General features: G+C 39.5%; 1 protein-coding gene across 1 annotated transcript; it reads right to left on the bottom strand.

Moving 5' to 3' along the window:
• Positions 1-22,762: 22,762 nt before the first annotated feature.
• On the bottom strand, positions 22,763-24,490 carry LOC126591813 (zeatin O-glucosyltransferase-like). Its single transcript, XM_050257515.1, has 2 exons — positions 23,014-24,490; positions 22,763-22,915 (listed from the first exon to the last, which is right to left on the bottom strand). Exons 1-2 carry the CDS (start codon positions 24,377-24,379, stop codon positions 22,866-22,868), a joined length of 1,416 nt encoding a protein of 471 aa, XP_050113472.1. The 5' UTR covers positions 24,380-24,490; the 3' UTR covers positions 22,763-22,865.
• Between the last annotated feature and the right edge of the window lie 2 nt (positions 24,491-24,492).

Below are 24,492 nucleotides of genomic sequence, written 5' to 3'. Positions count from 1 at the left end.
GTGAACAGAGAGAAAGCAAAAGAAAAAAGAGAAAAGAAGAAATAATGATGGTGCCAGGTGCACCGAAAAAAAAAAAGGGAATGGAATTATAGTGCCAGACACCACTTTGAAAAAGAAAGAGCAAGAAAAAAAAGAAGGAAAATGAGTGGAATAAAAAAGAAAAGAGGAAGTAATGATGATGCCAGGTGCACCAAAAGCAAGTCAAACTCCAACCTCCATCCCTCCACTTAAAAGTTCACCCTCTATTATCACCAACCAGGTGATCAAAAGTACGTCCAGTACTCAAAACTTATTTGGCAGCCTGCTGCTATTATCACCAACCAGGTGATCAAAAGTACGTCCAATACTCCAAAATTATTCGGTAGCCTGCCGCTATTATCACCAACCAGGTGATCAAAAGTACGTCCAGTACTCCAAAAATTATTCGGCAGCCTGCCGTTATTATCACCAACCAAGTGACCGCTATTATCACCAACTAGGTGATCAAAAGTACGCCCAATACTCCAAAATTATTCGGCAGCCTGTCGCTATTATCACCAACCAGGTGATCAAAAGTACGTCCAGTACTCCAAAATTATTCGGCAGCCTACTGCTATTATCACCCATTAGGTGATCAAAAGTACGTCTAGTACTCCAAAATTATACATGAGCATCACTCATGTCAATCGTACATAAACATTCATGAGCATCACTTATGTCAATCATACATAAACATTCATGACCATCATTCATGTCAACATTCATGAGCATCACTCATGTCAAGATCTATGAGCATCACTCATGTCAATCAAAATAAACATTCATGAGCGTCACTCATGTCAATCAGCTTCAAAAGCTTCATTTACAAAGCTTCAGCTTCGAGAGCTCCAACTTCAAAAGTTTCATTTACAAAAGCTCCAGCTTCAAAACTTCACTTGCAAAGCTTCACCTACAAAGCTTCAGTGCAGGGTATACAAATACCATCTCCGAACAACCGCCACTTCGGCCCATACACGGATTCAATTTGAAGTCTCCAGCCAATAAACCCTATTGACTGAAGACTTGGGGGACTACATTATGTACCATATATTGGGCATCAACTGAGCCTCATGAAAAATACTTGGGGGACTTAGCCCATTATTTATGTACTGAGGAGCGAGCCTTTATTCTATAAAAAGAACTCCCTCACTTTCATTAAAGAGCACCCATTATTCATGTACTGAGGAGCGAGCCCTTATTTTATAAAAGGACTCCCTCACTTTCATTAGAGAGCATCGCCGCCAGCTGAGCAATCGCCTTGCCGCGAGCATCACTCATAACCCATCACTTATGTATTGAGGAGCGAGCTCTTATTCTATAAAAGGGACTCCATCACCATCATTAGAGAGCATCGCTGCCTGCTGAGCAACTGCCTCGCCGCGAGCATCAACTCTAGCCCATCATTTATGTATTGAGGAGCGAGCCCTTATTCTATAAAAGGGACTCCCTCACCTTCAACGCCACAAGCCGAGCCAACCAAGGGAACATTAGCCACAAGTCGAGCAGCCTTGCAATATGTGCTACTTCTAGTTGAGCATCATTTCACTTTGAGCACCGCCTCATATCAAGTATCAGTTCCAGACGACATCTAGTTACTTCGGCCCACACATGGACTGAATTTCAAGTCTCTAGCCAAAAGACTCTCTTGACTGAAGACTTGGGGGACCACTGTTTGTACCATACTTAGGGCCTCTGTATTTAGACATTGTATAAATACCCGGGGGACTCAAATGTAATTATGTAATAAATGAAGGGGCAAATATGTAATAAGTGACGAGCCCTTATTCTATAAAAGGACTCCTCACTCTCTTCATTAGGAGAGGCCAAGTCTTAGGCATTTAGGTCATGGGAAGAGAGAAAATAGGCTAGAGAGCACACTGCCTCTACCCTTCTTGTATATTCATCATTTAGAGTGCAAAAATATCAACATTAGTGTGGACGTAGCCCAAACATTGGGGTGAACCATGATACATCTTGTGTTCCTTACTTTTTTGCAGATTCACGGTCGGATTTACGTTGTTCCAAGACCCCTCCGGTTTTGTGCATCAACAAAATTTATAAATTATATAACATATAATATATATGTTTATAATTTTATCTACAATATGTGTATGCTTTGATTGCCCCCCACCTGACCTAACTAATGACTGGAAAATAAAAGAAAGAAAATAAAACCTTTTAGTAACTCAGGTTCTTTCTCTTTGAACACTTTCCCATTCCGTCGTTGACTCTACACTCATCCATATCTGTTAATTAATTTTGTAATTGGTTTTGTTTTAAAGTTAATTGGGTTTATGAAGCTTCTTGTAATATGGAAGGAGTAGGTGTGATCTGGATGTTATAAGTAAAAAATAATTGGGTTCACCATTGCCAAGCGCCATAAACATGTCTTCAAACAAGATGATGTTGTCAGTTACCATGCCATAACTATGTTTAACGTGCTATAAATAACAATTACCACTACCATATCATACCAACCGAACTATTTGGTATACCAAATTTAAGTATACTGAAAGTTTGGCACATATTTTGCCAAACCGAAAGTTAGTTATGGTAATCGATAACGAACCAACATCTAATTACAACCTTTTGACCCTTGGAAAGTGGAATATTCTTCGCATTCTCGTTTTCCTTCTATGCACAAACGGTGAGCTGTAGAATTTTTGTTGAGGCTCCGCTGATATAATTCGAGATTGGGAGTTGCAGATCCGGTGTGAGGGTTATAACGAGTTTAGGAGTTGTAGCGAGATTAAAGCTGTCGAGAGCACCTAGCAAGCGTCTAGGTGGCCGCCTAAATCTTCCCCGCCTTAACTTAACGTTTTGGTTTAATTCGAATCGGAGCTCCACCGCCAGGTACCGTCTAGATCGATTTTTAGAACATTGTGGATAAGCAAACAACACTTTGTTGACAACCGACGACATCTTCAATTTGGATAAGTAAGGAGTATTGGATCTGCAGAACCAAATGATTAAGCAACATCTTTATTTTGGACGAGTAAACAACATTGCCTCTAGTCGGTTAGTTATCTATCTAAGTCTTAGCGAGCGAAGAGTTTCCAATTCTCTCCTAAAAAGGTCACCTCATTAACTTATCGACGAAGTAAAGTGGTACCAGTTTACTTCGTGTTAGACACATTGAAAGCTGAACCAGTTATTGAACTTTGCAGTGATCTGCAACCTTGTATTTAGGTTTTGGAACCCAACGTCGAGACGTGTTCTTTCTCGGCTGTAATCACTCAAGTGTAGAAGTCAGTAGCGCATTCGATACTACTACCACATCTATTTTACCAACCTGACCGAGCTCGGTTGTGAGTTGGCATGCTTGCATTCATAAGAAAGACGTAGTTAACTCATAGTTACTCGGCATATGCGCCATGTAAGCTTTGTAATTTTAGAGTCAACATTTTGGCACATTCAGTGGCACTAGTGCTAAAATAACTATGAAGATCATAGAAACTTTCTTTGTCAAGAAGAAAATAATGATGAGGAAATCATCTGCAAATCAGGCATTTACAAATTATATGTTTGAAAACCAGGCAATTGTGCCAATCAGTGTAGAACTGGAACATGACCATTGTATTGTCGTCACACCAGGCCCCACTACGCATTGAAAGGTTGAAATAACTCTTGGCGGCTAGAAGTAATTGGCGATGTCTATTGAAAAGACAACAAGGCCCGCCCATTCCGAATCTCAGGAAGGTATGGCTGAAAAGGAAGATAAAGAAGATAATGAAGCCTAAGCCATATCTTCCAGAGCGTTTTTTCGGCGTAGACTCGACGAACATCCATATATTTAAAGCACGCTTTGGAGTGTGAACTCGGCCAACTCAAATGCTCTATGCGAAACTCTTGTTACACCCATGAGAAAAAACACTAGTTATCTTAACCCTCTCATCAACACATCTTCAGCTTGGAGATAAGTAAGCAGCATTGTATTGATAACCGACGACATCTTCAGTTTGGATAAGTAAACAACACTATGAAAAAGCAGATGATTCAACAACACCTTTAGTTTGGACGAGTAAACAACACTGTTTCTGGTTGGTTGGTTATCTATCCAAGTCTTGGCTGGTGAAGAGTTTTTAATTCTTTCGCCTAAAGAGGTCACCTTATTAGCTTCTCGGTGAAGTGAGGTGTTATCTTGTGTTCGGCACATCGAAAGCTAAATCAATTATTGGACTTCGCAGTGATCTGACAACCTTGTTTTCAGGTTCTAGAACCCAAAGCCCATACATGTTTCTTCCTCGGTCGTAATCGCTCAAGTGCAGAAGTCAGCATCACATTTGACACCACCACCACATCTATTCTACTCGCTTAACCGAGCTCAATTGCAAGTTAGCACACTCACATTTACAAGAAAGACGTAGTTAACTCATAGTTACTCGACTTGCACGCCACGTAAGCATTGTAATTTTTAGGATCAGCACACTGTATATATTTACACATATATACATGTGTGTGTAAATTGTGTAAGAATATGTGTATGATTCTTACAAGTCTTGGGATAATTGATATTATAAAGAAGTCTAAATCATGTTGACAATAGTTAATCCAATCATATTGGTATATTGAAGACTCTTGTGTTTGCTTGTTTATAGGACTCATACTGATATAAGGAATGCAGTACTGTATTCCTTGTAGGATTGTTATAGGGCAATCCGAGTCTTATAGGATAAAACCACAAGCCCATGTTCTCACAAAAACATGTTCTTATTGTTCCAATTACCTATAACTTGGAGAGCATTGAGTTTTGCAGAGAGGAGAAGGTTGTGTTCAGATTTCTCCAATGGCTCTTAATCCAAGTTTGTCGAACATAGTTATGATATGGTGTCTAGTACTACTCTTTCCTGTGATCAATGTCATGAAACATGAAGTTATTCAAGCTAAGAAAGAGAGTAGCAATAAAAAGAGCAGGGATAGACCGTAAGAAAAAAGAATGGTAGCAACCCAGAGGTCCTTGCAGAATTCAACAACTTCCAAAGGGTGTAGTCATGGCCATTCTCTCAAGGCCAGTCTCCATCAAAATCATCCTTAATTGCCAGCTACGTCTGACTACCCAATTTGGGAAAGCCTTGTTCTACTAGTTTTTCAAGCCCAAGATGATGCATCTCGAAAACCCATCGTCCTTTGGCTTAATGGAATAGCACCATCTGCTGTCTTTTGATAGCACACATAGGAAAGACTTTGTGAAACAGTCTGCAGGTATGTGTTGCAAATATTACTTCTGTATCTGCATATGTAGAACATATTTGATGCGTTGGTTGTGATTTAGTTAGTAAATTCTTGTGTTCTTGGCTAAGTGTATTAACATAAAGCCTATGTTTACTCTTACGAATTAATGTTATGTCATTAATTTAACTTTGTTGATGCATAAAATCGGGTCGATTTTGGACCAACGTAAATCCGACCGTGAATCACACAAACGCACAAGAACACAAAGATATATCGTGGTTCACCTCAAGTTGAGGCTACGTCCACACTGGTGTCGATTTCGTTTCACTATGTAAATGAATATTGAATATACATGGAGGCTATAGAGGTAGTGTTTACTCTCTTTGCTATTCTATTTGCTCTCCCGTTTCCGTTTTCCCCCTCCCTTAAGTGAGTGTGGAGGAGCCATTTTCTAGAATAAGGATTTCCTCCCCTCTTACATGAATCATGGGCTAAGTCATGAAGCCCAAATACTGAGGCCCAATATATGGTATAACAGGAGTCCCCCCAAGTCTTCAGTCAAGAGAGTCTTTTGGCTAGAGACTTCAAATCCAATCCATGAGTGGGCCAAAGTGACTAGATGTCGTCCAGAACTAGTACTCGACATGAGACGGTGCTTAACGTCAAGCAATACTCAGCTAGAGGTAGCACACGTTGTAAGGCTGCTCGGCTAGAGGCAATGCTCTCGGCGAGGCGGTTGCTCGGCTTGAGGCGGTGCTCGTTGCGAGACAGCTCGACTTGTGGCGTTCTTCATTGTGAGTATGCACTCGACGTCAGCGTGCGCTCATTATGAGTTAACTCTTGACATGACTTGGGTCCGCTTGTGGGGTCTTTGAGTTGGGGCCATTCCACAAGTTGGGTTCGTGAGTCGGGGTTCGAGCTCAAGGGTGTCCAAGCACATAGGTGTCCAAATGAGCGAGTGTCCAAGCAAGTGGGTGTCCGGTCAGACAAGAGATTACCGTTCAGACTAAATCTTTGTCACCATAAGCATGTGGCTCAGTGATCCATAGGCTGATCAATAGTGTTAGTAGGCTTCTTTAATCAGTAACAATGTTGATCAATAGAGCTAGTTGCTCAATAATTCCTGACAATAAATGATTGTATAAGTATGAATGCATAATAAATAAATCAAATTGACAAAGTTTGTCAAGGCAAAATATTGTACTATGTGCCTACTACAAGTAAATAATTTATTCAGTTGTGTGGTAAATCACATGTTGTATAAGTGACATAGTTAAAGGCAATCACATATCACTAGGCAATGAATAAATATTGCACAAGTACTTGGGCTAAATACATGTCACTAGTGAAAATAATGGAAAACAATCTGAGTATAATAGTCTTACACATGATGACTATAGGGACCGTGCCCTAATAGTGAAAAGTGAAAATATGTGATGTGGTCAAACTTTCTACTTGGGGAATAATCATGATAAAGTTGCATTATAATAACAAGTATGGACCATATTGTGGAATAATCATGATGTTAGCAGCATCGGCATAGTAATTGTAATGTGATAAAACAATTAAATAATGTAAATGGTGTAGTGGGTGTACTGATTAAAGAGGGTTTTTTGGTGAATGTGATCACCCAACCCTGTGTCTAATGGATTAAAATAATAAAATGGTAAGTGATGTGATATGTTTTTGGTCAACATAATATTAAACAACGAGCTGTAAAGGAAGACTTTTTCCAAATAGTGGGATAGTGGGACTATATTATATTTTGTATTTATACCTGTCATGAATGATTGAAGTTTCACTCTAACACTTAAATAATGAATGTAACTGAAATAATGAATGTAGTGGTGAGGAATGATTAAAGATAAATGATAAAATATTAAATAAACAGTGATAATATTAAACAAATCATTTGAGAAAAGATAAAGTTCTTATCTTCTTCCATGTTGGTGGTCGACACCCTCATTCTAGCGCCATGCTGTCATGCTCATGTTGCACACTGCACCATAGTACGCATACAATCTAATAACCCACTCATCCATCTTGCCAAGCTTGTGAACAACTATGCAGCATTGGCATAGTTATGGTGCATGTTTCTCATGGCGTTAGAGGAAGGGAGCGATAGGGACCAAGTCGACGCCGACCACGAGGTTGCTGATGGGAACGCGCTGCACGGCGACTCAGGGAAGTCCTTGTGAAGCTGATAAAAAAAATACAGCTTCTTGTGAGCAGCAACAGACAGCAGAGCCTTGAGCCCTTTCACCGAGCTCGGCAGTAAAAGCTCTGACGACGACGAGAACCCGAGCCTCTCCATGATAGCGTCGCGGTACAAGCAAGTCATGCCCAGGATCGAACCGGACACTACCATGGTTCCTACCAGGTCCAGGTAGAGCTCGGCTAGCTTAAACGCCACCATCCCGTCGTAACTAAACCCAACTACCATGCACTTCTTCATGGTTGGAATTGAGGTACATGTGGATGGGCTTAGATGGGTTCTCGGATTCCAAGAAGAGAAGCTGCGCGGCGACGACGTGGGAAGTGTCGTCGTTGATGGGGTCGTTGGTGCAGATGACCTGCTCCTTGAGAAGGTGGGAGAAGATATCGTACGCGCGTTCCCCTCGGGAGGAGTGCTCAATGACCATCGAAATCAAGCTGTAGCTGCGCAGAGATGAGGCCTATGGCCTGCTGCTTGCTAGGAGCTTCACGTTTGAGATTAAGCCTCTCATCGTGAGAGAAACGAGGAGAGGGACTCGCAGGTAAGGGATCCTGTTTATGGGTTTTTGGGTTTTGTAGATTCACGGTGGAGGTTGTGAGGGTTTCACGGTGGTGAGATGAAAAAAGTAGAGAGAACCGACATAGCTTTTCGTATCATTTCCCACAGAAGGCGCCAAATGTGGATGCACAAAATCGGGTCGATTTTGAACCAACGTAAATCCAACCATGAATCACACAAACGCACAAGAACACAAAGATATATCGTGGTTCACCTCAAGTTGAGGCTACGTCCACACTAGTGCCGATTCCGTTTCACTATGTAAATGAAAATTGAATATACATGGAGGCTATAGAGGCAGTGTTTGCTCTCTTTGCTTCTGTTTGCTCTCCCGTTTCTATTTTTCCCCTCTTTTAAGTAAGTGTGAGGGAGCCTTTTTATAGAATAATGGCTTCCTCCCCTTTTACATGAATCATGGGCTAAGTCATGAAGCCCAAATACTGAGGCCCAATATATGGTATAACAAACTTCAAATTGATGTTATATGTCATCGGCTTAATTTTTTTTCTAACGAGCTTGGAATTACAACCAGAGTCTTCCAATGATTTCAGTTGTACAAAATGAGATGAGTAAGTCCTTATAAGTGCTTCAAAAAAATGAATAATGTTTGTACCATACTTGACCAATCCCGAAACTACTAAGCACCGGTCAACGTTATACGGTCAAGGACCCAGAAAAGTTTCCCTCCAACTAGGAGGCCAATCACAGTGCGACACGTGTCGACATCAGAAGCCAATCATAGCACGACAAGTGTCAACATCAGAAGCCAATCACAACACGACACGTGTCAATGTCAGAACAAAGCTAGAAACTCTCTTCTATAAAAGGAAATCATTCTCCCACAATATTTCCTAATGTCATGTGTACTAAATCATTCACTAGTACTCACTAAAGGAGAGCTTGAACCTATGTACTTGTGTAAACCCTTCATAATTAATGAGAACTCCTCTACTCCGTGGACATAGCCAATCTGGGTGAACCACGTACATCTTGTGTTTGCTTCCCGGTCTCTATCCATTTACATACTTATCCACACTAGTGACCGGAGCAATCTAGCGAAGGTCACAAACTTAACACTTTCTGTTGTAGCAAAATCCCCACTGATTTTGTGCATCAACATTTGGCGCCGTTTGTGGGAACGACACTTATTCCCACTTTCTTCAACTTTGTCAAGTTGGTTTCCACCATTCGTACACTCTCTTTTGACCAGGCATCCCTTCCTAACATGGGGAGTGAAGGAAGCCACAACACACAGAATGACACCCCTTTTGCACATAGTGCGAAGCAATGAAAGAAGGAAGGAAAAAAGGTTGCTCTTGAAGCTAAAGTCGGTGAGTTGGAGGCTCAAAACAACAAGATAGCAATAGAGAATGAGATCCTTCAGGAATAATATGAGAAGCTCTTCGAGATGCTCCACAAAACTAGGCGTGCTCAAACACGCAAGCTTGTTGCCCCTGTGGACATCAATCATCATCTGGGTGCCCCTCAACACGGAGGGTCACCTTCCTTTGACATGGGTATCCCTGATAAGGAGCGAGCTAATCATCAAAACATTGATCAACATGAGACTTCTCTCAACCCAGCTGCTTCGATCCGAAGCAAGAGAAGTGGAGGAAGACATCTCATTGTAGAAGGGTTAGAAGGATTGAAAGCCGTTTATCGTGACTGCCTAGACTTCCTAAAGCAACGTCAAGAGAATCCCTTCCACATAAGCTCGAAAATCAATGACCCAAGGGTTTCTGAAAGACTCGGTCCCCTCCCACGACCCAGGCCAGCTGTCAATCTAGGGAAGGAATGACATGTCCTAGAGAAACATGAAGGTACAAGGGACTCGGAGGTATTCCGACAGACTCGCCTTAGAAGTCAATACGGCAAGTCCAAGGAAAAACCACACGCTCTTGCTCAAACTTTCCTACTTCCAAGAGGCGATGGAGACTTACGGAAGAAAATTCCAGTGGTACATGACTCCACTCAGGACCCCCTTATCCTATAACTCATTAAGGAAGTAAACAAGTTGAAGGCCAAACGTCAGGCCGAGATACCTGACTGAAACCAATCCAGGCCTGGCCCTCTCACAAGAAGGATCCTCGACACCCTCTTCAAGCGAAGACAAAACAAAAGCTTGGTTTACAACTCTATACTGGAAGGGAAGACTCGATTGAACACCTTAACATCTTTGAGTCTACCATGGCATATCAGATGCACACAGACGAAGAGCGATGTCTTCTCTTCCCTTCCACCCTCTCTGGCGGAGCTCTAAATTGATGACTTGTACACTATTAGCCAAAAGCCGGACAAGTTACTACGAGAGTATGCCGGTCACTTCAGCCATGAGTATTCTCGCTATGTTGAAGCAGATGACAAGACCGCCTTTAAGGCCTTCACGGCAAGCCTACGTGATTGTTTCTTCAAGTACATGATCAATGCCAACACTTGGAGGACTTACTCTGAGGTGATGGCATAAGCTTACAACCACGCCTCCGCCGAAGCAAGGACATACCAAGGGAACCCCTATATGGTTAACCCCTATCAACAAGTGGGAAATGGAAGTCAAGTTCTACCAAGTGAGGAGATCTTGACCATTCAGACACCCATTGCATCATCTCTTGCCTCATTTAGCTACTTGCTAAGTCACCAAACGTATTTGTCTCTTGGTAAGAGGAAGGATTTTTACTCTTAGCAAGCCTATTACAACAAGAAGGATAAAAGTTCGTATCAAGACAACCAGGGGTGAACGTACCGTCGACCATTATAACTATGGGACCAAGCCTCACTCTTTCAAAGTGGAGGACTAGGTACTGAAGGAAATGCTATTATAAGAAGGCATACACATTACAAATGTTTTGACCCTCAACCGCTTGAGATCTTTTGTCACACAAGCCATTTGGCAAATATTTAAAGAAGAGGGAATTCAAACAACTTCTCTTGAGTCTTTTGCATTCCTAGCACTGGAACACTTGGTCTACACTGACCTACCCCTATACTCCAACCCAGAGCTTCAACATGCGTACTTTGACACAAAGTATGTGATACTAAGTGTTACAACCAACATGGTTCATATATCGAAAGCATGAATCCCTTCATGCATAGCAAAACATTCATAAGCATCACTCATGTCAATCAACATAAACATCATACATTCCAACACATTCATACATAAACATCATACATTCAAACACGTTCATACATAAACATCATACATTCCAACACATCCATACATAAGCCAACTATGCTTTGAAAGGGTTCAACATACTTTGTGTCATTCGACATTTGCTACAATGTGCCTTAACACCTTGCCCTTATTCTCACCAACCAGATGATGAAATGTGAAGAAGGAACTCATCTTCATGCCACCAACCAGGTGATGAAATGTACAACCCGTACTCTCCTTCATGCCACCAACCAGGTGAAGAAGAAACTCATCTTCATACCACCAACCAGGTGATAAAATGTATAACCCGTACTCTCCTTCATGTCACCAACCAGGTAATGAAATGTACAACCCGTACTCTAATATCATTTGGCAACTTGCCACTCATGCCACCAACCAAGTGAAGAAGGAACTCATCTTCATGCCACCAACCAGGTGATGAAATGTACAACCCGTACTCTAATATCATTTGGCAACTTGCCACTCATGCCACCAACCAGGTGAAGAAGGAACTCATCTTCGTGCCACCAACTAGGTGATGAAATGTGATGAAAAGTGATGAATGAACTCACCTTCGTACCACCAACCAAGTGATGAAAGCAACTCACCATTCATTCCACCAACCAGAAGACGAGTGGTACAACTTGTACATGTGAACTCCTAGCATTCACAAATAATCAAAAACCCTCAAGCTTTACAACTCAACTAGGGGAGCACTTATGCCTAACAAGAGTTATAGTCACCAACAAAGTGTTATTGCAAGCCAACAACGGCTTCAGTGCATGGTATACGAATATCAAGCTCTTCAACCATTTTGCATCTGCTTCAGACATTTCTCCTCTGTAACAATGCAAACACTACAACTCGTAGAAAGCTTCACACACTCTTGATCAAGACTGTTCGAAGCAAATTCAATTTATATGGTTCATCCAAACCTTTGACTACTACAAGGTGTGGCTTGCATCACAATCTCTTACTCAACAGTGTGGAAGCAAAATTTGTATATGTTGTCTCTCCCACATTTTCAAATTTCTAGTTTCCCAAAAAAAAAAAAAAAGAAATTGGGAAATTCAACAAATTTCTAGTTTTCCCAAAAAATAAAAAATAAAAAATAAATAAAAAAAGGAAATTGGGAAATTCAACAAAGCTTCATCAATGGAGGACAACTACAAATTCTCAAAAACTTCACACTATCTTGATCAAGATAGTGTGAAGCAAAATCAATTCATGGTACCTAACAAATCTTCAACCTCAAAGTTTCACCTACAAAGCTTCACCACAAAAGCTTCACCAACAAATGGAGGGCAACTACAAATTCTCAAAAGCTTTACACTATTTTGATCAAGATAGTGTGAAGCAAAATCAATTCATGGTACCCAACAAAGCTTTAACCTCAAAGCTTCACCCACAAAGCTTCACCACAAAAGCTTCACCAACAAAAGCTTCAACAAATGGAGGGCAACTACAAATTCTCAAAAGCTTCACACTATCTTGATCAAGATAGTGTGAAGCAAAATCAATTCATGGTACCCAACAAAGCTTCACCTACAAAGCTTCACCACAAAAGCTTCACGAACAAAAGCTTCAACAAATGAAGGGCAACTACAAATTCTCAAAAGCTTCACACTATCTTGATCGAGATAGTGTGAAGCAAAATCAATTCATGGTACCCAACAAAGCTTCACCTACAAGCTTCACCATAAAAGCTTCACCAACAAAAGCTTCAACAAATGGAGGGCAACTACAAATTCTCAAAAGCTTCACACTATCTTGATCAAGATAGTGTGAAGCAAAATCAATTCATGGTACCCAACAAAGCTTCACCACAAAAGCTTCACTACAAAAGCTTCAACACCAAAACTTCAACACCAAAGCTTCACCACCAAAGCTTCACCTACAAAAGCTTCAACTTCAAAGCTTCACCTACAAAACTTCAACATCAAATTTTCACCTACAAAGCTTCAACTCTAAAGCTTCACCTACAAAAGCTTCACCTACAAAAGCTTCAACTCCAAAGCTTCACCTACAAAGCTTCAACACAAAAGCTTCACCTACAAAGCTTCAACACAAAAGTTTCACCTACAAAGCTTCAACACAAAAGCTTCACCTACAAAGCTTCAACTCCAAAGCTTCACCTACAAAAGCTTCAACTCCAAAGCTTCACCTACAAAGCTTCAACACAAAAGCTAACACAAAAGCTTCAACTTCAAAGCTTCACCTACAAAGCTTCAACATCAAAGCTTCACCTACAAAATCTTCAACTCTAAAGCTTCACCTACAAAAGCTTCAACACCAAAGCTTCACCTGCAAAAGCTTCACCTACTAAGCTTCAACACCAAAGCTTCACTTACAAAGCTTCAAAATATATATATATATATATATATATATATATTCAAAAATTCGAAAGAAAAAAAGTTTCAAAAAAAAAAAAAAAAGGAGAGCCTAGGCCTCCCCTTCTTTGGGCCTAACAACTTTCATAACAAATGTACATGAAAGAGGAGTTTTGAGCTACCACTTAGAAAGGAAAATGGTGAATTTTTGTTACTTTGGAAACATGGCCACTAGCAAGACACCTCCTTCGTCAACTCCCTCGACCGGAGACTTGGGGGACTGCTACTATATGCTACTGCACCTTGATACTCGGAAGTCTCATGACAACTCAGTGACTTGGATTTTTCAAGTCTGCAACCGAGAAAATTTCCTTAGTCGGAAAATTAAGGTAGCACTATTTCAACCTACAGGATCCACCCACAAAGTTTCAACATGCAAACCTCAACAAAAGGAAATTAAAAGAATTCAGTGAAGTATGCCTTAGTGTATTTAACACAATACGCTGAAATGAAGCAAAGCTTATTTATTGATATATCTAATAAGTTACAGATATGTACATATACATGAATCAAAATAAACAAACAAGAGGGAGCCTTCACAAAGGTTGCTCATGGGAAGTCTCAGCAGTCGGCAAAGCCCCAGAAAGAGAAGGCACCGGAGGATGATCATTCGGAGCCTCAGTACTGAGCAGAACCCCAGAAGGATGAAGCACCGGAGGTTGATCATTTGGAACTTCATTACGCAGTACAACCCCAGAAGATGAAGGCAATAAATGCCTTTGGAACAAACTCACAAACCTCTGATGATCAAGTAAAATTTGACCATCAGATTCCTGCAGCTGGTCAAGCTTTCTCTTCATGTTTGTAGCATAGTCATGTGTGAGCCTGTGCAACTGTTTATTCTCATGCTTGAGCCTTCTAATCTCATGTTTGAGACTTATCACTTCAGCGGCCAATGATTCAACTTGTCGGGTTCAAGCAAATAGGTGTTGGACCATATTATACACAGAACCTGCACACTAAACACTAAGAGCCAGAGAATATTTAACAGCAAACTCATCAGACCGTTTGGAAAGTAGTCTGTTATCTCTGGGAGTGAGAAGGTTCATGGCCACCACCGCAGTAGTCATATCATTCTTCATCACAGAGTCCCTAACGGTAAGATGACCAGTAGGGGATAAGAAGGATGGGCGCCATATGTTGTCTTGAGGAGGCATGGCTGCCTCTTCACCAAATTTCAAGTCAAAACGAAGGTCGGATGGGCCAAACATTCTCAGAAATGATGAAGGAGAAATGAGGTGCAATAAATCTCTAAAGTACAAAAATATGGGGAAAATTCCTGCAAGCAATAATTCTCTAAACGTACTTCTTGCACACAATTAGTGCCCTTATAAAAGAAAGGGCAACATGGCTGCTTGTTCAAAAATCGAAGAGACACCACTCTCCGAATTTTCTTGAGTAAAATCTGTTGACAATCTCCACACGCAACATCAGCTCCTCGGGTACCACAAATAACTTTACCAAAGATCTCTGACAAAGTTTAAACACATAAACTTTGAAGGACCAGCTACCCTACCATTACCCACAAGGGTAAAGGAACATCACCACTGCTTGATAATTGGAAAGTCCCTATGTGTGTCATCCTCCGTGCTCCGTTGTAAGGCAGACTGGCAAAAATGCCCAACCTTTACTCACATTGAGAAAACACTCCCAACATGATTACTTGCTCAAAAATTGAAGAGGCACCGCTCATCGAATCTCGAGAGCCAGACTCCCACTAGGATTGCTTTCTCAAAAATCGAAGAGACACCGCTATCTGAATCTCGAGAGCCAGACTCCCACCACGATTGCTTTCTTAAAAATCGAAGAGGCACCGCTCTTCGAATCTCGAGAGCCAGACTTCCACCAGGATTACTTTCTCAAAAATTGAAGAGGCATCGCTATCCGAATCTCGAGAGCCAAACTCCCACCAGGATCGCTTTCTTAAAAATCGAAGAGGCACCGCTCTCCAAATCTCGAGAGCCAGATCCCCAATAGGATTGCTCAACACTCTCTGAATCTCGAGAGCTAGATCCCTAATAGGATTGCTTGTTCGAAAACCAAAGAGGCATCGCTTTCGAACTTCAAGAGCCAGATTTCCTTAGATAAAATTTGTCTGCAATCTTCACACGCAACATCAGCTTTCCAGATACCACAGACCACTTTTTCAAAGAGCTCTGACAAAGTTAAAACACGTGAAGCTTGCAGCTTCCACTACATTGCTATGACCAAGAAGGGTAAAAGAATATCATTACTACTTGTTGTTAGGGAAACTCATATATATGTCGACCTCCATCCTCCACAGACAGGCAGACCTGCAAAAATGCTCAACCCTTCCTCATATCTGAGAGGGCACTCTCAAAGAAGCCTCTTGAAATACTCAGTTTTCTTTCCCCCCCCCCCCCCCCCGATAATACCTCTGCAAACAAGCTACACTAGAGCAAGAATATCTCATATCATCAGGGTTAAAAACAAGAGTATCCCATATCATGCTTTTTCCATGTCTTTTCCTTTGCCCTTGTTCTTACTTGCAAGACAAGGAGAAAAAGAGTAATCAGTCAGCACTTGGAATCAAGCTTCCAGTCAGGAACTGACTGCCTGGAACCCTTTGCCTGATTACTTACCTGGCATTGCTCTCGAGTACTCATCTTCAACATCTTGTGCTTCTAGAAAAGATACCACATCTACCTGAAGAACAGATAGGGCAAGTGAGAATGATACAAGGAAGCATGCGGAGACAAGCGCAACAGAACACCTGTCGATTCATCTATTACTTTGTCAACAGCAAAAGTATCTCATATCATCAAGGTCGAACGCACTCTTGATTTGATGGACTTGTTTTGACCGTCAAATTCTTGAGTCAGCCTTATACTCTGGAGGAAACCAAAAAACCCTCCAGCCCAGTTCAAGAATAACCATGTGTAAAGTTACTTCTTCAAAAGCAAAAGTATCTTATATCATCTCTTCTCCTTTTTCTTCTCTTTATCCTTCCTGCTGCCTGCAAGATAGGGAGAATGAGAACAATCAGCCGGAACTTGAAATCAAACTTCTAATTTGGGTCTGATTGCTGGGAGCTCTGATTGCTTACCTTATTTGTCACCTCTTTCGGCAAATCTCCTAGCTCAGCGACTTGGGAGACTCTTACTACATGGTTTGTATCGACTTGACCAAGCCTAAAACTACAAGTAAGCTTCAAGTGGGATTGATACATTACCTTGTGCATTTCCACCAATTAAAGATACCACCCCTGGATGGAGGAAAAGTACTTCCAGAGTAAATGCCACATCTACCCATGAGACAAATAAGGCAAGTGAAAACGATACCACACTTCGGTACTTAGAAGTTTCGTGATTATTCAGCGGCTTGGATCTTGCAAATCCCTAACCAAGGAGCTTCCCTCACTCGGGAACTTAGGGGAGCACTGTTTGTACCATACTTGACCAATCCCGAAACTACTGAGCACCAGTCAATGTTATACCATCAAGGACCCAGAAGAGTTTCCCTCCAACCAGGAGGGCAATCACAGTGAGACACGTGTCGATATCAGAAGCCAATCATAGCGCAACACGTGTCAACATCAGAAGCCAATCACAACACAACACGTGTCAATGTCAGAACAAAGCTAGAAACTCTCTTCTATAAAAGGAGATCATTCTCCCACAATATTTCCTAATGTCATTTGTACTAAATCATTCACTAGTACTCATTAAAGAGAGCTTGAACCTATGTACTTGTGTAAACCCTTCACAATTAATGAGAACTCCTGTACTCCGTGGATGTAACCAATCTGGGTGAACCACTTACATCTTGTGTTTGCTTCCCTGTCTCTATCCATTTACATACTTATCCACATTAGTGACCGGAGCAATCTAGTGAAAGTCACAAACTTAACACTTTCTGTTGTAGCAAAGTCCCCACTGATTTTGTGCATCAACAAATACGTATTTACCCACTTCATTAGCCACTAAGGTATGGTTTGGGGTTGAGGTGATTTTAAAAAAAAGCTGGGAGAGTTTTTGGTGTTTGGTAAACTTCCAGCTTCAGCTTTTTTTCATAGTTTTAGGTGAAAAAAGCCAAAAAAAAGAAGCAGCAAAAGACAGCTTTGAAAAACTGACTTTTTAGCTTCTGCATAAACCTCTAAAACACGGGTGAACAATGACCCTTTAATGAAAGTTTCTGGCAATCCTACCCTTTATCTCATAGTCTGCTTCATATAAGAACTCATCAATCAATGCACGTATCGACATACATCACCAACCAAATATGTTCTTTCTGAGAAACATTTATGCAAGGGAAATACGAGAATCAACCAGAAAAAAAAAAAATTGAACCTAACCCCTATGTCCCCCTCTTTAAGAAAACATTTTCCCAGATAATGGGTTAGAACCCTACATTTTGAGGTGGAGCTCTCTACGGGTGTGCACAAAGTAAGTTTCTAAACTATACGATCCCAGATTTACCTAAGGCATACTTTAGCTTGCTTGAAAGTGGAAAAAAGTATAAGCGACTAACTGAAAATTTTCTGGGTCAGAAATTTTCTTGGGAAACAAACAGAACCCAAGTGAGGAAACAAACCTCGAAGCAAGTTCTGGACTTCATTGAAATCAGAATCGCAAGAGGAGCGGAAGGCCTTGCGGTGCTGGAGACACTGCGCCAAGTTGTTGATCTCCCTCTGGTCCTTCAACACCTTCACCAGATCATCGCTGTACGAAATCAGCTTCGAAATTCCAGAAGCTTCTCCCATTTCTCGGAGGAAGCTTCTCCCTTCATCTCGATTATCCCGTTTCTGCTCCTCCTAGCTTCATCTCTACCAAAGATCTTTGATGATGAGGGAGAAAGTGGCGAAAAGAATGGAATTTGGTGATGAGAGAAAAAGTGAAGAGAGAGAGACAGAGAGGCAGTTGGACGGGAAGGAGAAAAAAATGGAGATGATTCTAGAGAGAGCGTTCTAGAAAAGTAAAAGAAAAGAGAAAAGGAAAAAAATGTAATAGATAGATAAGCTTGGTTTTGGTCATTTCACACCGTCACAGCTGTTTTGCATAAAAGTTTACCAAACACTATCATACTGTTTTTTTCTTTTCCAAAAGTACTTTTACAAAAAAGTTTACCAAACACTCTGCTGCTTTATTTAACAACTGCTTATTCTCACAGCACAGCAGAAGCAGCTTTTTTTTAAAGCACAACAATACCAAACCAGCCATAATACTAATGACGATTATCAGCTTGTTTTTGTAGTGGCAATTATGATGATACTGATATCCAAGTATAGCCACTGCATTAGCTATCAAGTTAGCCCTTCAGAAGCTATGTGTGAAGGAGATTTTTTGAGAACTTGCTCCTGAGCTGGGCAATATCATAAATAGTGGAAAACGAAATTCTCAGTAGTCACCTTAGCTATTCGCGGCTTCCCTTATTATATATTTCTTAGGTTGTATGAAATCATGTGCTTGCATATATTGTGTATGTATGGACTCAAGGATAATACAGAAAAAAATGTATGAGAAGTTATTAAGTTTTATATGTGATTGTCTAGTTTTCTCCATAAATATTTTTTACTAGTTTTGTGGGATTTACGTAAAAGTTTGAAGTTCTTTTTGGTGTGTCTAACGTTATTTCACCTCATAACATATGTGACATGCAATAAATTTCATCTACCGTGTAATGATGATATTACCGACAATGATTGCCTCTCTAAGAACATGATGCGACAAAATATTTAAAGAATAAACTTCTAGTAAACTTTCACATCCTTCATTATTAGCATGGTAAGTAAGTTCGTGCACGTAACAACTATTTAAACGTTTGAGTTGAAATATCTACAACGGTGCAACCAATTCGACACCACCATTACAAAGTATTAAACACAAGTTTAGTTGTTGCCACATCTTTACAATCCTGTCCCATTTATATTTCTACTCAAAATCCAGATTTATTTACTTTTTTGTGCATTATTTATCAAATAATTGGTCATTCAACGTCCTTGTCCGGACCAACCAGTCTCTCAACATACAGTTTGCTTCTCTGAACGTAGAAAAACATTATTTTCTGCCTGCAGGAAAATTAAGGGTCCACCATGCAAAACAGTGATAAGATGAACTTATCACATCATAATGAGGATCCTGAGGATCTTCAAATCGTGTCCGTTCATCGTACATTGTGCAGTCAGAAATCATTTTAAATATTTTTATTTTAAATTAAATATGAATATTATCTGAAGAAAACTGACCGCACGATATACGATGAACGGATACGATTTGAGGATCCCTAAGATCCTCATAAAGAGACTTAGGAGAGGATCCTCCTAGATCACATCAAACTTAGAATCTTAATTTATACAGTGATAATAGTACCTTGTAGAGGACCCACATGTCACGCTATGTTTTTGGTTATTGGTATTGGATGGAACGGAAAATGATCTTCGCACTTTTTTTTAGTACACTTGTATTAGTTTTTATCATTTGATTTTCTTTTAATTTATTAGTTTAACGTTTGAAAACTTAAGAGCGTGTAAAGAGAGAATGGGATGCGAAAATCATTTTCTTATAGGGAAAAATTTCTTAGCAGATTCACATAAACTGAACTAGGAGAAGTGCCCGGACGAGATATTAGCATGACTGCATGCGGATGTCAAGTAAGTAGTCTGTAAAGAACTAGAGATTGCATTTTGCAAGAATACTTGTTGAAAAAAATGACTAGATTACTTCCATTAAATAAAAAGACTTGTATAAAGAAAAATTAATTCAAAAGACTGTTCACAACTTAAATACAAGTTCAGCAACCAAAAAAAAATACAATAAAAAGATTCAAAAGTAACTAGCTGAATAACAACAAAAAAAATCCTAAACTAGAATAGAAACTATCAGCCACCAAATGTGCCTTCGTGGCAATGCCACCACCACAAAAGTACAAAAAAAAAAAGAAAAGGAAACCATCGCAGGGGCTCCAACGCGAGATTCCCACACTTTATACATGTGTACTCGGGGGTAGCTTTTGCATCAACTCCAATCACTTCCGTCCACATTCAATATGTGGGGTTATTTGAACAACGTATTTCTTTTTTCGGCAATTGCGCTATTCTAAAATGGGTTGCTTTCACTTTTCTGTCGATTAGTAAGTGAGAAATATATATATATTTCGGTAATTGGGCTATTCTAAAATTGATTGCTCACCTACTAAACAACATAAAAGTGAAAGCAACCAATTTTGGAATAGTGCAATTGCCGAAAAAAGAAACACGTTGTTCAAATAACTCCACGTATTGAAGATGGACGAAAGTGATTGGACTTGATGCAAAAGCTACCTATATTTCTCACCTACTAATCAACAGGAAAATGAAAGCAACCAATTTTGAAATAGTGCAATTGCCGAAAAAAGAAATACGTTCAAATAACCCCACATATTGAATTTGGACGAAAGTGATTGGAGTTGATGCAAAAGCTACCCCCGAGTACACATGTATAAAGTGTGGGCTGAACATGGATTTTTAAGGACTCAAATGTGTACGTGACCAAAACGAAAGGACTAACATGTGTAGCTTGTGTCATAAAAATATACAAAATAAAATAAAATCGTTACTTATTTATTTTTGGAGAAATTAAGTTTATATCCCTAATTTCTTATTCTCATTAATTGAAACCTTATTCATTTTTCATTCTTGATCAAGGTCACTTAACTTTTCTTTATATCATTATTTGAATATTATATTATTTAAAAGTCATTATATGTCAATTTAAAAATGAAAAATTGTTAATTATTTTCAAATATAATCTTTTTAGTATTTTTTTTTTCATATATTTCTATTTATAATTTCTATCCTTTTTTAATTTATACCAATATTTTTAGTTTTAATTTGTACCTATAATTTTGAATTTTAATATGTACCCATATTTTCAATCTAATTTGTACCCATAGTTTTGAATTTTAATATGTACCCATATTTTTAATTTATTTGTACAAATATTTTTTAAGGGGTTTTTTAACTTTAGTCCTTCAAGAAGATTGAAATTTGATGAAAACCTAGTGTTCGATTACATATGGATTATAGTCCCTTGATGTGTCCTTAATTCAAATTAATTAACATGTTTTTTATTCAATCTCCCATTAAATATTTAAATTTATTAATGTACACTTTTTAATTTATTTTTTGACCAATTTATTTTTTAATTTAATAGTTTTATTTAGCATTCTTCAAACTTGAAAGACTCAATTAATGTACCTAAATATTAGTATCGAAATGTATTTATATTGAATTAATGTACCAAAATTTAGTACCGAAATGTATTATATCGAATTAATGTACCTAAATATGTGTACCAAAATGTATGCACCGAAATGTGTTATATTGAATTAATGTAACTAAATGTTTGTATTGAAATGTATGTACCGAAATGTGTGTACCTAAATGTATACACCGAAATGTATTATTATGAATTTAATGTACCTAAATGAAGAAGGCAAAGTACATCGAAATATATTGTATAAAAAAAATTAGTTTATCTAATGTTTACAACAAAATATATTACGATGAATGAAATAAAAATTATAATTATAATGAAATATAATTAATAAATTAAAATTAGGAAGAAAAAGATAAATTATTAAAACAGAAAAATATAATTAATAAATGAGGTGATTAATGTGTCAAGGAACTAAAATAAGATTTTGATCTTACTCATGATTTTAGTCTAAAAGCCTTTTTTGCTAAGGATTAAAATAAAGTTTCTTATTTTTTTAATGAACGTACCCATGCTAATTATATGTGTTTATTATATGTTTTAAAATATATCAATAGTTATTTCTTGCACTATATTAATAGGGAGCATTTTTGTTCACCATCATTTAGAGTGGTGTATGCTCACCACCATATTTATCACCGTTAGATGAGTTTGAATTTTGAGATTCGTGTCCACATACCACTTTTTACTTCTCACACACCCCTAATTATTTTCTATCATCTGATCTTCTTGAATTCATTTGATCAGACGGTGGAAATTAAAAGGATGTGTGAGAAGTAAAAAGGGATGTGTGGATAGCACACTCCTATTAATAATTACGTGAGTACAATTTTTATTTTTTTTGCTAGAACTATGTGAAGAACAAATTACTCTATTATTGATTTTTATGTAAATGTTAGATTTGTAACAATATTATTTGGATTTGTTTAAATTTCATAATTTGTGGGATATTGAATGCATAAATTCATGAGTTAAATTTTTTAAATGATGCTAGGGACCTTGATCAAACTATTTAAATAAATAAAGTTTCATTCTAACAACTAGGTTGATTAGAGACTGGAACTTATTTTTTATTGTCGAAATAGGATTCTTCTTTCTTTTAGTGAAGGAAACACTTGACATTCGAAAGGAGGCTGAAATTCTTAATTTTATCTCGAGCTATGACAGGATGGAAATCTACGAGTCTGAGTCCAAGGGCCTGCAAGCTCCACAGTTAGATAACAAATAGAGTACTCAAATACTATTATCTGGTGATATGAGCAATAAAGGAAGAAAACTCCATGTGAGAAGCTTCACCTTCAACCCTCGACTGGCGGACGGCAGCCCCCAACTCCGCTGCCCTCTTCCTTATCTCCTCCCCTTCTTTAGACCCCATAAATTTCTGCACACCATTTTTAACGTTCTGTGACGTGACAAGCTCATCCCTCTTATCCCAATCCCTCATCACAAACCCAACTCCAAGCAACTTTGTGATCAAAACAGTGTTCCTTGGTTGGTCAGAGTGCATTGGCCAAGCTGCTATAGGGACCCCCATGGTGATGCTCTCCATGCATGAGTTCCACCCACAGTGACTCAGAAACCCTCCTGTTGATTTGTGGGACAGGATTTCCAACTGTGGGGCCCAATCTCTAACCACCAATCCCCTACCTTTGAATCTCTCTTCAATTCCTTCTGGCAGCTTAGCCCTTCTAACCTCCGCACCATTCGAAAGGTCGCCTTTATCAGCATCCCTCAAAACCCAAATGAACCTTTGCTTGCTTTCCTCCAACCCAATTGCCAGCTCTTGAATCTGCTCATCTTTCATGGCTGTGGTGGTCCCAAAAGACACATACATCACTGAACTTTGTTCTTGTTTGTCCAACCATTCCAAACACATGTGTCTACTACTATTTGAATTGTTATTAGGGTACGCAACCGTTGTAGGGTTGAATGGCCCTATGGCCCAATGCTTCTTCTGATCACCAATCCTGTTGAGTAAATCCATGTACGGTCCTTCAATGGTTCTACTGGTGTTGTGAAGGTTCCCTGCGTTGTTCAACTTTTGGTATTTATGTTGTTCATCAATGAAATTCCTGAACTCAACAGTGAAACAACCTTCGAGAGATGGGATGCCGTCTGGGAGCTTGACATCGAGCTCCTCGAGCTTTTTCGGTTTTCCGATTACTTCCCACAAGTACAAAAAAATCGTAAAGGCAGAGACGGAGTGGAAAGTGTAGGACTCTCCGTTTGGTATAGAAGCAACATCTTGAATGATTGAAGCCATCATGGAGTCGTGGATGACGATGACCCTTCTTCCTTTGAGTGACAACTCGCGTAAGAGCTTCGCCAGGGGCTGGCGGAGGTGGGCGGTGGCTTCGAAGGAGGGTTGGAGATGAGAGGGAAACTTGTTTGTGGCATTGGGGTTAGGAGGAGGGGAGAGGAAAGGAGGCGTTGGGAAGTCATGGAATTGTATCTTGTAGACTGAGGTTTGATCCCAATCGTGGGCTCGGAGCTTGGCTTGGCAGTTGTGAGTGGCGGCACCAACGTAGTGGACGGGGATATTGTAGGCGGAGATGAGGCGAGAGAGGTGGAGGAGTTGGTTGAGGTGGCCTTGGGCTGGCAAGGGCACCATGACAACTACCACTTGGGATTGGTTTTGATGGTGTTGGTCACCGTCAGCCATATATGATACATCAATGAAATGAGACTTGGATGAAAGTGTGAATAGCCTTATATGATTGAAGTTTTGAGATGAATCTCAAGTGGGTTTGAGGTTCTTTTTATAGAACCAAATTG

Source organism: Malus sylvestris, chromosome 12 (genome assembly GCF_916048215.2).
Source record: "Malus sylvestris chromosome 12, drMalSylv7.2, whole genome shotgun sequence".
Classification (NCBI taxonomy): domain Eukaryota; kingdom Viridiplantae; phylum Streptophyta; class Magnoliopsida; order Rosales; family Rosaceae; genus Malus; species Malus sylvestris.
The sequence above is the reverse complement of the archived record's forward strand: the minus strand, read 5'-3'. Positions and strand labels throughout refer to the sequence as shown.

Excerpts from the sequence above, each read along its gene's own strand:
- LOC126591813 (XM_050257515.1), bottom strand. The coding sequence starts at position 24,379 with ATGGCTGACGGTGACCAACACCATCAAAACCAATCCCAAGTGGTAGTT. Across the intron at positions 22,916-23,013 it reads CCGCCAGTCGAGGGTTGAAG|GCCCTTGGACTCAGACTCGT; the intron begins GTGAAGCTTCTC and ends TGGAGCTTGCAG.